Source organism: Chaetomium fimeti (assembly GCF_033439085.1).
Source record: "Chaetomium fimeti strain CBS 168.71 chromosome Unknown B0H64scaffold_5, whole genome shotgun sequence".
Taxonomy (NCBI): domain Eukaryota; kingdom Fungi; phylum Ascomycota; class Sordariomycetes; order Sordariales; family Chaetomiaceae; genus Chaetomium; species Chaetomium fimeti.
Genome location: NW_026944333.1, coordinates 495,668 through 508,399, shown reverse-complemented (window position 1 = coordinate 508,399; position 12,732 = coordinate 495,668). Strand labels below are relative to the sequence as shown.

The 12,732-nt window shown below is 55.5% G+C and overlaps 4 protein-coding genes across 4 annotated transcripts; 3 read left to right on the top strand and 1 right to left on the bottom strand.

Annotated features, from left to right (window-relative positions):
- Nucleotides 1–567: 567 nt before the first annotated feature.
- Nucleotides 568–2,352, top strand: B0H64DRAFT_177008 (uncharacterized protein). Its single transcript, XM_062798859.1, has one exon. The coding sequence runs from the start codon at nt 932–934 to the stop codon at nt 1,910–1,912; it is 981 nt and encodes a 326-aa protein (XP_062657475.1). The 5' UTR covers nt 568–931; the 3' UTR covers nt 1,913–2,352.
- A 1,486-nt stretch (nt 2,353–3,838) lies between these two features.
- On the top strand, nt 3,839–5,721 carry B0H64DRAFT_176969 (chaperonin 10-like protein). Its single transcript, XM_062798858.1, has 3 exons — nt 3,839–4,142; nt 4,312–4,682; nt 4,737–5,721. The coding sequence occupies exons 1-3, from the start codon at nt 4,035–4,037 to the stop codon at nt 5,584–5,586; spliced, it is 1,329 nt and encodes a 442-aa protein (XP_062657474.1). The 5' UTR covers nt 3,839–4,034; the 3' UTR covers nt 5,587–5,721.
- Nucleotides 5,722–6,312: 591 nt separating this feature from the next.
- Nucleotides 6,313–7,984, bottom strand: B0H64DRAFT_176959 (uncharacterized protein). Its single transcript, XM_062798857.1, has 2 exons — nt 7,578–7,984; nt 6,313–7,518 (listed from the first exon to the last, which is right to left on the bottom strand). Exons 1-2 carry the CDS (start codon nt 7,852–7,854, stop codon nt 6,470–6,472), a joined length of 1,326 nt encoding a protein of 441 aa, XP_062657473.1. The 5' UTR covers nt 7,855–7,984; the 3' UTR covers nt 6,313–6,469.
- Nucleotides 7,985–9,075: 1,091 nt separating this feature from the next.
- Nucleotides 9,076–10,509, top strand: B0H64DRAFT_374806 (uncharacterized protein; the record flags this gene model as incomplete). Its single annotated transcript, XM_062802370.1, has 1 exon — nt 9,076–10,509. The coding sequence occupies one exon, from the start codon at nt 9,076–9,078 to the stop codon at nt 10,507–10,509; it is 1,434 nt and encodes a 477-aa protein (XP_062657472.1).
- Nucleotides 10,510–12,732: the final 2,223 nt, after the last annotated feature.

The following is a 12,732-nucleotide window of genomic DNA, read 5'->3' as shown; positions in this document are numbered from 1 at the left end:
GGCAGCTCCGTGCGCGCGCAGGCCTGGTTTCTAAATCCGACGTATCGCCTTTTCGTCTGCGAGATCGCCGTGCCCGCATGCAACGACTCAATACTTGTGCCGTGCCGGCTGGGGCGAGCCGCCAGGCCCGCAGACTCACCGCCTCGTCTCCACGACATCGGGAGATGAGCGTTCCGTAAGGCGACATCGTCACTGCGGTTCATGGCGCGAGGCGAGCAGGCGAGCTCGCCAAACACGCCGCAGGCAGCAAGCCGGTGATATGCCGGCTTTGCTGCCCTGGTGGAGGTCGTCTCGCTGACGTCTCCCCCCGCCTTGGTGGCTGCCCTGGAATGGTCCCCTGGTTTGCGTAACGTCACTCGGGCCACCCAGCCGCTCCGAATTCAGCCGCGTGCAAAAGGAGCGCTCTTGCTCTGTTGGGAGAGTCATACTCCCATGTCCGGTCGTCCCGGGGAGCAGCGGGAGAGTTCGCCAGGCGTGAAACTTTCGGCTGGCGGAGATGGCGCGAGATCCAGGGGCCGGCCGATGCTACCACGTTCGCGGTGTGAGCTCACTCACCGACGGGATTGGCTGTCTCTGACCTGGACTCAATGCAGGGTTCACGACGGCCGCAGACGCACCGTCCTTCTCCCAGTCGTCCAGCAGGGGCGCTAATGCTACCTGCGCATTAGTCTGGGAATTTCGGTTTCCTGTCCGCCAGCACAAACCATGGTCGATCGATAAACCTGATCTTCAGCCCTCTTGAGAAACTCGGGTTCCCGGATTGAGCTTCCCTGCTGTTAACGATGCGGCACGGCATCAACTTTCCGTCGACCTCGGGAGACTGCCCGATTTGCGGTCGAGGAGACGGAGCAACGCAAGATATTCCAGCAGTCTGGCGAAAGAAAAAAAAAAAGTTGCCAAAGAGCCCTTGCGACTCCACATTCACCTCGGCATGATGATACCACTGGCAGTTATCGTGGGGCTGGCACAGTTCTTGCTTTTTCTTTTGAGCCGCCATCCGGATCCCTGTTCAACTCCAATTTTCTCCAACGTGCCTGGAACCTTGATGATTGGTCGTGTCCAACCACGTCGTTCATTGATGGAGTTGGAAGCACAGCAGAAACTCGCATCCGACGACCGCCGGACGGCTGTCGGGAAGTTGCTGCATCTGGTAAAACACGACGTTGCTCCCGTGTGTTATCAGAATATGCGGAAATCGGCAGCCAAGGCGACGACGGCATGGCTTCTCGCGCCAGGTTCTGATAAGGAGCGTGCAGGCGCATGCACACCGACACACACCTCGGTGCTGCTGTGTAAGGGCATCGGCAAGGCGGGAATGAGCAGACCAGGATCCATCGTATTTCCAGCCTTCCGGAAGCCTTCTGCACCGTCCCGAGGCGACAGTTTCCGTTCTGCGGAATGTGTGTGTGGTCCACATGGAATAATGGCGGTCGCGTTGAGTTTGGACTGGAGTCCGTCGCTCCGTTTCATGTGCCAGGAAGGTCCTCGACCCCTGCTGTGCCATGTGCGCTCCGCGATAGGGCCGGCAAAATGGGAGAAGTCGGTGCCAGCTCCAACAGGCTGTGGGCGTTCACGAAAGAGAGGGGCAATTCTTCTCGTCCGCGCTCAGACTTCGTCATTTCTCGGGACAGGGACACAGCACACCTCGCACCCGTATCTCGGCCAGGACGCCCGATGTTCTTTGAAACCGTGCCTCGGCGGATTGGCGGTCATCAGTCGGTGGTCCCTCTGCCCAGTCTCAATACCGGGCCGTTTAAAAGACCCTGGGCTCATGTCCATGATTGGGGTAGCAACTGGTGGGGTTGACAAGAGTTGGAGATGCCAGGGGGTCTGCTCCATATGGAGATCCGCCGCGGATAGAGCTGTTGAGGACAATCACTTCTTCACCAAGGCGGTGGCGATGGAGCGATGACGGTCACTCTGATGAGCACCCAGATTCCAAAGCACACCGAGTCCGAAGGATCTTGGAGGATGAACCACCGCGAGTCAGCCATGGGGTAGCACTCGGCAGCATATTGTGCGGAGACGAACCCGTCGCACAGTCTCGCGCGCAGAAGAGACGGACGGGAGCGAGGGCCAAGCTCCCGTCTTCCCCATTGACAAAGCGATCTGGCGCTTTCCTCGCTAATCGATGCGGAGAGTCGGCGGCAATAGAGAAATAACAAAAAAAAAAGGGCGGGTGAGGCAGTTTTAAGAAACAGCTGTGAAAGGGAAAATAGAAGTTGCAAGAGCAACCTGAACTAAGGCACGTGGAAAGCCTGAGAGTTAAACGAGAATCAGCTTGATGGAAGTGACCTTCCACCTACTACTGTCTCGTGGGAGCTTCCCCTCGAGCTGCGCCCAGAGTTCCAGGTTCTCTCAGTTTGGCAGTTGGCACCTTGAAGTTCTGTTCCGGGCCAGCAGGGTGTTCTTTCCTTCTGTGCGAACGGTGCGATAAACTTTTCCTGACCCCTGCTCCCCTGTTCGCGTCATCCGATGGGCTCAACCCCACACCCCCCTCCTGCAACAACCCCAGCCTGCTCCTGGTTCTCGACTTTTCCTCCAAACTTTCCCACGGTGTGATCTTGATATCGCAGTCTCGCATCTGCGCGACACATGCAACTACTATGCACTCCGGGATCGGATGAGTGAGCACGGCAGAAACCACTGAAACTCGCGCTTTCTGCGGCAATAGCGGCTTTCTATCTCGTCATTCCGGACATTGCAGCGCCCGGGAGTTGTGTAGCTTCGCTAAAGCTCGAAATAGGAAACCGTCTCGAAAGAGCCGGCTCTGAGCACCGTCTTCCGTGTCTGATATCGCCATGATTGCCGCTGTTCCACGGCCCAGGAGAGACGATATGATGGCGTGCTCGCACGAGAGACATCTATTCGTTGCCGTCCCCAGCCGCCAGCGGACGGCTGAGATTGACAGTCACTCTACACAGTAGGGATGGTCTGAGCTCTCCCCGCTGTGCCCGCCTCGCCGAGTGCCAATGTGCCAGTCCACCCGCACCAGGCACCCCAGGTCACTCTCCAACCAACTGCGAGGTACCCATGCTCGACCCCATGCAATGGCTGCAATGGCTCGCTGCATGGAAGCCGGCTGTCCCTCCCGTGCAGCTTCTGTCGGAAGCACCAAATCGCCAGAGCTCCACCACACGTCTGGACAAAGCCCCAGACAGGAAAGACCCTCGCCCCCAGTGCTCCCAGATCGCACCAGGACTGGCCAAAACCAGCGCGTTTCGTCCGGGGGGGGGGGACAATGTGCTCTGCGTCTTGGGATACGTACCTGTCCTGCAGCCGCTCCGCTCCGCACCCGGCTGAAGCCAGCAGAGTATCCATGGATGCCCTGGATGTCGCGATCTCCCGTCCAACGTCGATAGACATGGGTTGTGGGTGCTGGTGCCGAAGATTGGCCTCGACACTAACCTGCTTCATCATGCTCTCCCGAGATTATCGGGGCTCCTCTGGAGCACATTGTACCTCGCTCCGTGCCCTTGCACAGAGATAACTCGCCGGTATCTGACTGGCGAAGCCGCCTGGGCGCATGCTGGCTCTCAGAGAGCGCATGTTGACCTCCGCTCCTGGACCTTGCGCCCCCTTGACATTTGCACACTCCTCCTCTTGTCTTGTCAACCCCGGACGACCCGCAACGGGGATTGACACATTGCAGCACGTCAACCGTTTATACCATGACGGCCAAACTGCCATGCTATACTTAAAGTGTGGGGGTTCTGCCCGGCCTCTTCCTTGCCGTCTCTGAGCATCTCTCACTCTCTATTACAACTCTTTGCGCCTGCCGAAGCGAAGTCTTGATACGGGAGAGCACAAACTTGCCACTCCATCTCTCTGAGAAGCTATATCCCGCTTGCCCCCTGAACCCTCTACACCCACTTCTCCCCCATCCCGCGCCGTGGCTCTCGAGCAAGAGCCGCATCTCTGAACGACACCAACTGCGCCCCAAACCCCACGGGGAGATCCCTTCTCGTTGGCCAAGCTCGCCCTATCCCACGCCTCATCCCACTCTCATCCCACTTAACCACTGCCCTATCGAGATGGCGCCCTCCGCAACTGACGAAACGGCGCCAATGCACCTACCCGCCGCCTCAAAAGCTTCGACCATTAACGCTTCAGTTCTTCATGGTCCCCGGGACCTCCGCATGGTACGCTTCCCTTTTCCTCCTTCTTCCTTGGCCCTAGCTCGGTGAGAGATCTCAGATCTCTGGGTTACACGAATCGAGTCCCCCGTCTTGGTATTTTCTGTCCTACCACGCCTCACTCGCTCGGAGATTATCCATTCTGCTGGTAAACCCCAACTAACCTCGTGTCTAGGAACGCCGGAGTATTGGGGACCCCAGCATTGGTGAACTTCAGATTGCTGTCCACACAACAGGCATCTGCGGCTCCGATGTTAGTTACTACAAGAAGTTCGCCAATGGCGACCTGTGTGCCTGCGCGCCCCTCTCGCTCGGCCACGAGTCGTCGGGTACTGTCGTCGCCATTGGGCCCCAGGTCGCTGGCTTCAACATCGGCGACCGCGTCGCCCTTGAAGTCGGCATCCCCTGTGGACAGTGTGGCATCTGCCGCCGAGGCAGGTATAACCTATGCAAGCGTATGAGGTTTAGGAGTAGCGCAAAATCAGTGCCGCACTTCCAGGGAACATTACAAGAGCGCATCAACCACCCTGCTGTGTGGTGTCACAAGTGAGTTCCCTCCCCGACCGAACTGTCACACGGGGCGAAGCTAACCAGGCGTAGGCTCCCCGACAACATTTCCTTCGATGCCGCCGCATTACTAGAGCCGCTGTCGGTTGCCATCCATGCCGTCAACCGGGCACAACCAACCCCTGGCTCTACTGCCCTGGTCATCGGCGCCGGCGCCGTTGGCCTCCTCACCGCCGCCATGGCCAGGCAATCCGGCTGCTCTACCGTCACCATCGCCGACGTCGACCAAGGCCGCGTCGACTTCGCCATCGCCAAGGGCTTCGCAACCCACGGTTACGTTGTCGACAGGCCCTCCCAGACCTCCTCGAGCAGCTCCTCAGTATACAGCCCCAGCAGCTCCGGCACCTCCACACCACTGGACGGCGTCATGACTCCAGCCAGCGTCCTCTCCATGCGATCGCAGTTCGACTACGCCAAGTCGCTCGCCGCCGACATGCTCGCGCTCACGTCCGCCACGTCCAACCCGTCCTTCACCGGGATCGACGACGACGAGGACGACGGCGTCGACGTCACCTTCGAGTGCACGGGCAAGGAGGTCTGCATGCACACGTCGCTGTACGCGACCCGCGCGGGCGGCCGCGTCATCATGGTGGGCATGGGCACGCCCGTGCAGACGCTGCCCATGTCGGTCGCCCACCTGCGCGAGATCGACATCCTGGGCATCTTCCGCTACGCCAACACGTACGCCACGGGCATCCGCCTGCTGTGCGCCCGCGAGCGCCAGGCCCAGGCCGGCCTCGGCGGCCTCGTCCTCCCGTGCCTGGACGACATGGTCACGCACCGCTTCAAGGGCCTCGAGAATGCGCACCGCGCGTTTGAGCTGGCCAGTCGCACCGTGGATGATGAGGGGAATCTGGTGTTGAAGGTTGTTATTGAGACTTAGGCCGCCGGCTGAGGTCGAGTGAGGTGGGCGCAAAAGTATAAAACAGCAAAAAAGGAGGTTTGGCGACTGACTAACGTTGATCGGGTGGTGTTGGTTCTGATTATTATCTCGGAGTTTTGTGACATCTAGTGTGCGTTTTCTTTTTGTCTCATATCGTGTCTGGGGTTTACTTTGCAGGCAACAACTTATCATAGATGGGATGGGGTGGGTTTGGTTTTTATGATGGGTTTGGGTCCGGTTGATATTTGTTGATTTAGAGCGCGAAGTGTCATGGGGCCGCACGCAAGTACAGAAACTCTTGGGATTAGAACAATGGGCAGGCTTGGTTTTGGTTCTGTTTCGCTTTACTCTCTCTCTATACTAGTTAGCTCAAGGTATTTCCTTTCGGCTTTTGAACTTGCTCTAGGTCTTCAACGAATGCAAGAGTCAAAGTGTTGGCGTGTCATGATTATGCCTGAAGAGACTGTTGAGGATTTTGGTCAACACCAAGGACCACTTGCCCATGTCTGTCTATATACCTGCATCATCTCTCTGGTATTAATCTCGGTTTACTCACGTGGGTGCTGTTAGTGTATGGGTTGACAGCCATGCTAGCTCCTTGCGAGACTGCGGGAGTATAAGTGACTAACTATTCCGTGCCTTCTCTAACGCCTAAACAAAGTTAATCACCTCGCGCCAGCTGTGCAAATGCGACTCCTTCCCATCCCATCCTTGGCTCTCATCATCATCAACAACGTGCGTTTTGTAACTCCTGACTAGGATCAGAGTCCCCATCCCTGTTCTCGATGGCTCTAGCCAGTCCTCACACCAAATCGTCATCGAAGACATTTCGGTGAGTGAGTGATTCCTCGCTCGAGGCACTCTCACCCGCCTCCCCTTGCTCCTAATACTCGGCAGCGGCGGGAGAAACGCCAAGGCCCGGCATATCGTAGCCCGGAATGAGCTTGGACTGCTCCAGCTGCGCTATATTTTCTATCATAGCCCTCCCCTGGCGTGTGTGCCGCGTAGACTCGGCGATGTGGAACTTCTTCCCCGCCTCCCGGGCTTCGTTCATGCTGGACACGAGGTCGGAAACCATCGAGATGAGATTAACGTCGTTTGTCTCGCGCTGAATCTCGCGCTCCAGTGTGGCCTGTTCGGCAGGGGCTACAAGGTCGGCGTTGGTCACCAGGGCCTGGATGTGCCGCAGGATGTTGTTGGACGGGATCGTGTGCTGTCCGTTGGAAGCGCGGGCAAGGTCGGCTGCCTCGGCGGTTGTTTGCGTGCCCGATGTAAAGTCGGAAGGGAGGTTCTGGAGGTAGGTGATGATGAGAGCGAGACGAGACTTCATCATCTTGATGGCATTGTATTTGGCCTGAAGCGCGGACATGTACTCGGCCTCGGCGCGGCTAAGATTCGCGTCGGGGTTTGATGCAGGTTGTTCGGTGGAAGTGCTGGCTTCTTTCTTAGATTTGCTGCTCTCCTCGTATGCAACCGCCCTTCTCTTGCCCTTGCCGTCATCGACGGCGATCTTCTTGTCGAATTGCTCCAAGATATGCTTTTCGGTGCTGTCTACTGTAGCATTGGCGCCACCCTCGCGGATGAACTGCATTGCGATCATCTCGGCTTCACCGGTGTCTGTGGCGTACGGAAGCTTCCTAAAGCGGAGGACCATCCTCGCGGCGGCCTCGGCGTCCTTCATTTCCTGGTCTTCCCCTTCGGCCTCCTTGCTATCCTCGGCTTCCATGTTGCTCTCGTATATTGTAATCGGTAAGGGATCGCCGGAGCTCGGAGCCAGCATATCTTCAACATGAAAACCCAGCAGAACGGCCGACTCGTTGAGGGCGCTGATCTGGCGGTGGATGGGAAGGTGCAGGGCGGAGGGGCCGGTTTTGGGTACAAGCGAGTACCAGCCGACGAGGTCGAGAGCGGGGCTCTTGTGGACGAGCTTCACTGGGAGTTCGTCAGCAAAGGCGATTCAGCGAGTGGTATTATAGAAATGGAACACTCACTCTGCTCTAGACGCTGCCCAAACCAAACATCGTCGAGTTTGTAGAGGCCATCGGCGTTCTTCTCCGACTTGCAGCTAAAGCTATGCTCGATAGTAACCTCGTGGCCATTCTGTTGGCCTAATAGAGCACCAACAACTGCTCCCTTCAGTCCGCGCTGATAGCCTCGAACGATGAAATCGGATATCTCGAGGATGGGTAACGGGTGCAGGACGACTTTGAGGCCCGAGTCGGATGCCTTTTGGGTCGACAGCAGCTCGTTTGCTGCTTGGCCGGCCATGTTCGCTGTAGTTTTGTGGTTGAATCTCGATCTTGTTCCGAACGGCTGGGATTTATTACAGTAAACCCAGAGTTTTGAATGGAGCTTCTGGGATTCGGTAGCGAGAAGATGGTTGTGATGTGTCGCGGGGTTGGTTCCTGGCAAGGCAGAAGCGCAGCCTTGCCCCGCTGGAGCTTAAGCTGCTGACAGCGGGGGAGCTGCCACTGTGTGGTGCCAACCCCTGAACAACCTAATCTTGGCACGCCAAAGAGCTGGAGAGGGAGGCAGGAACAGGCTATAACTATCAAGTGCCCTCCCACAGGCACGCACGACGCATTAATATATTTCAGTACATATAACTTTGTGAAGTATTAATTTACTGCCTGATTCTTGATGCGGAACGTTGGGTGTTGAGATATTGATGCAGTTGTCTCCTTTTCTCGGCCTTTTCAAAGAAATCGTACCCGTCCACCCATACATAACCCCAACCCTTGCGCCCCCTGTGGCTCGGATTGACTTTGTTGCTCAGAGAAGTGAGGCGCGACGGTCAGAGTTGGGGAAAAAAGACTGCATCTACTCCATTTACCTTTAATTTGACTCCATTTCTCCTTTTCCCCTTTTCCTATTTCCCCTGCCCGCCTTCTTTCCTTTGTTTGCTTGACTTTTCATTTTCCTTTAGACTTCGGCGTGTAACTTCCTTCTTTGGTCAGAGGGTGCCAAGACAGACCGAGCGTTTGCACCACACAGCACACCTCTCAACCCAGTCCTTCCTCCCTTCCAACTCCCTTCTTCGGCCCTGGGTCATTAGTTCAAGAGACTAACATGGAAAGCTTCCGCCACCTGGCTACATCCCAATCACACTCCAGCTTCGCTCTCGCAAGCATTCTAACGTGCTTCTCGTCTTTCCTTTCTTCGTTGCCGAAGTTGGGGGTTCGTTCTTTGACTGTATCTAATTCTTTTCTCACTCAAAATGCAAGAACAGAAAAGTTGTTGTCGTTGTTGTCGTTGTCGCAGTGCATCATCACATCTTCTTTCACAGCCTCACATCGGACAAGGTTATGGGTAGGTCAGAAATGTGATGATGGCTATCCTTTTAATACTCCAGTCATAGAACTACTTCCTCCCATATCCCATTATATTTATCCAATTCCCAACCAACCTTTCAAGTCGCGGACATTCCGATCCCACCCCATCACCTCAAACAACCTGTCCGCCAAAAAGGAGGAGACAGTTCAACCTAAGATGTCCGTGGCATCGGGTAACGACGAAGGAGTGGACGAGCGAGCGATTCTCACCAAACGGCGTGTTCCGGACGTCGACGAGATTGAGCTTATCTCATCCAATCCGGTCAAGAAGAGAAGGTCGACCAAGCACAACCCTTCCCAAACCGCCCAAGGACCCATGAATACCCCCCAACTCCCGCCTCCGGACCGTCCTCGACCTCCAGCCTGCCCTCCATCTCCGGCCCATCCTCCACCTCCATCCCAAGCTCCTCTCATCACAAACCCAGCAACGCCCGCTCCATCTCAGACCCTGACGGCCGACCGCTACCGCAGCATGTGCGACGTCAACCAGGCCCAGGCTCCAAGGCCTGGCTCAACCCACGAGACCCGGGGCAACTCACTCCTTACCCTGGAGAAATTTGCTTTTCCTCCATCACTCGCCCCAACGCAAACCCACCCGCGCCAGCCTTCAGAGGCCATATCCCCCAAGCAGCTTCCACAGGTCTACCGAGCACCCCCTGGAGCCGGTGCGAACACCAACGAACGCCCCCTAAACACCGACCAACCACTCCTGCCAACACCACGCCCCTCTTTGGAGAACTCGGTCACACTAGACCAGATCTCCTGTCTCGATTTCAATGGCACCCCGACGAACACTCCCGGCTTTGATGTGAGCCAGATCTTTTCTACGATTGACGGCATCATGAGTGGCGTTGAATTTGGCAACGCGGTCAACCCGATGTATGGGCCAGCTCCTCCCAATCTACCAAACACCCACAACTTCGTCCCGTCCATGACACACTCGGCCGGAAGTATTATGACGATACCGCAAGCACAGAACATTCCATTATCTGTCACACCTCTGCAGAATCAACCTCAGCAGCATGGGACGCCCACTCCCGGCATTACTAGTAATACACAGGCGCAGTTCTCGCACAGCCACCCAGCGGGCAGGAGCATGGTATTCCAAGGCCCTCCCCCGTCCCCAGCACCGGAGGCCAACCCGCCTTGTCCCCATTGCGGGCGAATGCAACAAGAAGCTCGCATGCGTCCAGCCCAAAACCCACCACCGATTGACGCCATGCAGCCCCATCACCCAGCCTACCAACAGCCCAACTGCCATCCACCACCAGCACCCCCCGTCAACAACAACCCGATACCGAGCCCTGCTCCAGCCCATCCAGCACCAACCCCCCACCCGCCCCAGCCCGGCAATCACCAGAGACGACACGACCAATACCATCCAACCTCGCTCTCGTCCTCCCCAGCGGCACACGCTGAGCTCGCCCCAAACGCCTTCCTACAAGACGTCGCCCAAACCGTCCAGGTGTCTTTCCCCTATGCCCAGGTCGCGGCCCAGCATGGCATGTCGCTGACCACGGTCGCCGAGGCGCTGTCCAGTCTGGTTGTTGTGCCGCTGCTCTTGCGTGGGATGCTCCCTCGGGCGGAGTGAGCAGTGAGTGCCTATGCTATTGGGGTGGTGTGTCGTGGATCTTTTTGGGGATGTGGTGGTGGTGTCTGTTCTTTGGTTTCAACCCCCGGCGAGTAATCCTTCGCTGGATAATATTCTGTTTTCCACGCTACTCACCAACTACTAACTTATCAAATTTTCATACTGCTGACGTGCTTCCGTTTTCGCAAAATTAGGTGAGCAGCGAAGGAGCGGTTTAAGAATCTTACATGCTCATACCTTTGACTTAGACACGACAAAACCGCATACGTCGATGCCTACCGAGTGGATCGCTGACTTATAACCCATAAGACCGTGCGATCGATGGTACCAACGAAAACAAGGAGATATTGAATAAATATAGCTCCGAGCCCAGCTCTGTGGTTGTTCGAAACTAGGCCATGGCCCAGAAATAAAGTTCCTAGCCTACTTCCGCCACTTGGCCTCAATCCGGTCAACCACCTCGGGCGGTGTGTGATTCGTACGGTACCCGTTAGCAACGTCCTTGCCCTGTGTACATCGCTTCCATCTGTGCCAGTTTACGAGTCCAGGAATATGACAGTCTTATATCAACTTGCTATATAGATATGAGCAACTCGTTCTCTACAGGATGCAACGCTGTTGAATCTCGTAGCTCATTTGTACATCTCTTCTTCCCTATACCGAGTACCATGGACGTTCCCATGGTAAATAGTTTAAGAATCAACTCATATTATAAACATTGCTCTTGCCGCTACCTCATTCACTTCTACAAGAGTCAATGCTACCTACTTCCTTCAATTTACTTCTCCCTTCGCTCTTCACTTTCTGTTCCACTCGATCCTTTAGTTTATTATTTAGATCATTTTTATCTAACTCTTTAATCCAATCTTTCAATACTCCATTCTTACGTGCCGCGTATACAACCCGACTCCTCGTGATAGTCCCCCAAGGGAGCGCAGCTTGTTCCTCCCATTTCTCCAACCCCAAGCGTCGGTGGTGATTGTTGTCAAACTTGGCTAGATGACAATCTTGACATCGTGATGGGACTCTTGGAACCACCACCGCATCGCTTGGTGCAGTGTGTTCAGCGATGAAGAGTATCCGGCCTCGATACCCAATGTCGGCAATCCCGGATACCCCGTCGTCGAGTAACAACCACCCTCGCGCGGGCGACGGGTCCGAACACGCCCCGCCGTTATCCTAGGACCCGACCTTGCGCTGGGCGGGTGAATAGTGATAATGATATCTTAAATATAATATGGTGCAGTGCATATTCAAGTTAACTTCCTCTCGCTTCACTGCCGACCTGTACATTAGGATTCTGAACTTCACGCACAGTACCTCGCCTACGAGACTCAACTATGGATGCTTGTCCCACTTTAGCTACCGGTATACTCTAGCGTGACAAACGTACAATCAGTCATGTCTTAAATTTCTTTCCCACCAACTTACTTGAACTCTCCTTTCCCTCACAACCACCGTGACCACACCAACCACCAAGTCAAGTCAAGTCGGCCATGGTATTGAGGTAGGCAACTGATTGAGCGCCAGCAATGTATGATAGATTAACCCGACGAGGACATCGGGAGAAGAGCTTTTTCGAGGGGATCATTGTTGCGAGGAATGTGCAGCTGACTAGGGGTGCCAAGCCACACACTTTTCGGACGGCAGGAACACAGACGATATCGATAAGTTCTCCTCCTCTCTCGTCTCTCCTCTCAATCCCACGTATCACTGCATCAATGGCGAGGATTGGAGTAATGCATTGTTGTATGACCTGACGTATGAGTGTCAATTGGTTTATTTTAATTAAGGCTGAGACATACATCTCAGCAGCAGTCCTTAGGATGCGGGAGGGTGTTGTGATTCAGGGCATTCGCGACCTGGATTGCCAACAGCCGTTACCAAAAGGCTTGGCCTGTGTGTGCTCCTTCCTGTCGTCCCTCAGCAACCCAGCCGTTCTTGCATCTAACCGAGGGTTCTTTTTGCATCCTTGCAAGGCTCGGACTTTCCATATTACCTATGTTCAACTTCTAGTTATTTGAACTGAAGTTTACATCAATCCCTCGGTCCCGAGGCACTTGCGACTAGGGACAGGGCAGTTGTCGTCATCCACACGCTAAATTGCCCCATCGACGACAGGGGATTTAACTTTTTCACTCTCCCTACCGTGCCTACCAAGCGCTGCGCCAAGTACAGAGGTTTGGTAAAGGGCCGTGGATTGCCCCGTTCAGCCTCGTTGCA

Coding starts and splice junctions, on each gene's coding strand:
- B0H64DRAFT_177008 (XM_062798859.1), top strand. CDS start 932: ATGATGATACCACTGGCAGTTATCGTGGGGCTGGCACAGTTCTTGCTT.
- B0H64DRAFT_176969 (XM_062798858.1), top strand. CDS start 4,035: ATGGCGCCCTCCGCAACTGACGAAACGGCGCCAATGCACCTACCCGCC. Junction 4,143..4,311: donor GTCCCCGGGACCTCCGCATG/GTACGCTTCCCT, acceptor CCTCGTGTCTAG/GAACGCCGGAGTATTGGGGA. Junction 4,683..4,736: donor CCTGCTGTGTGGTGTCACAA/GTGAGTTCCCTC, acceptor AACCAGGCGTAG/GCTCCCCGACAACATTTCCT.
- B0H64DRAFT_176959 (XM_062798857.1), bottom strand. CDS start 7,854: ATGGCCGGCCAAGCAGCAAACGAGCTGCTGTCGACCCAAAAGGCATCC. Junction 7,519..7,577: donor TGGGCAGCGTCTAGAGCAGA/GTGAGTGTTCCA, acceptor ACGAACTCCCAG/TGAAGCTCGTCCACAAGAGC.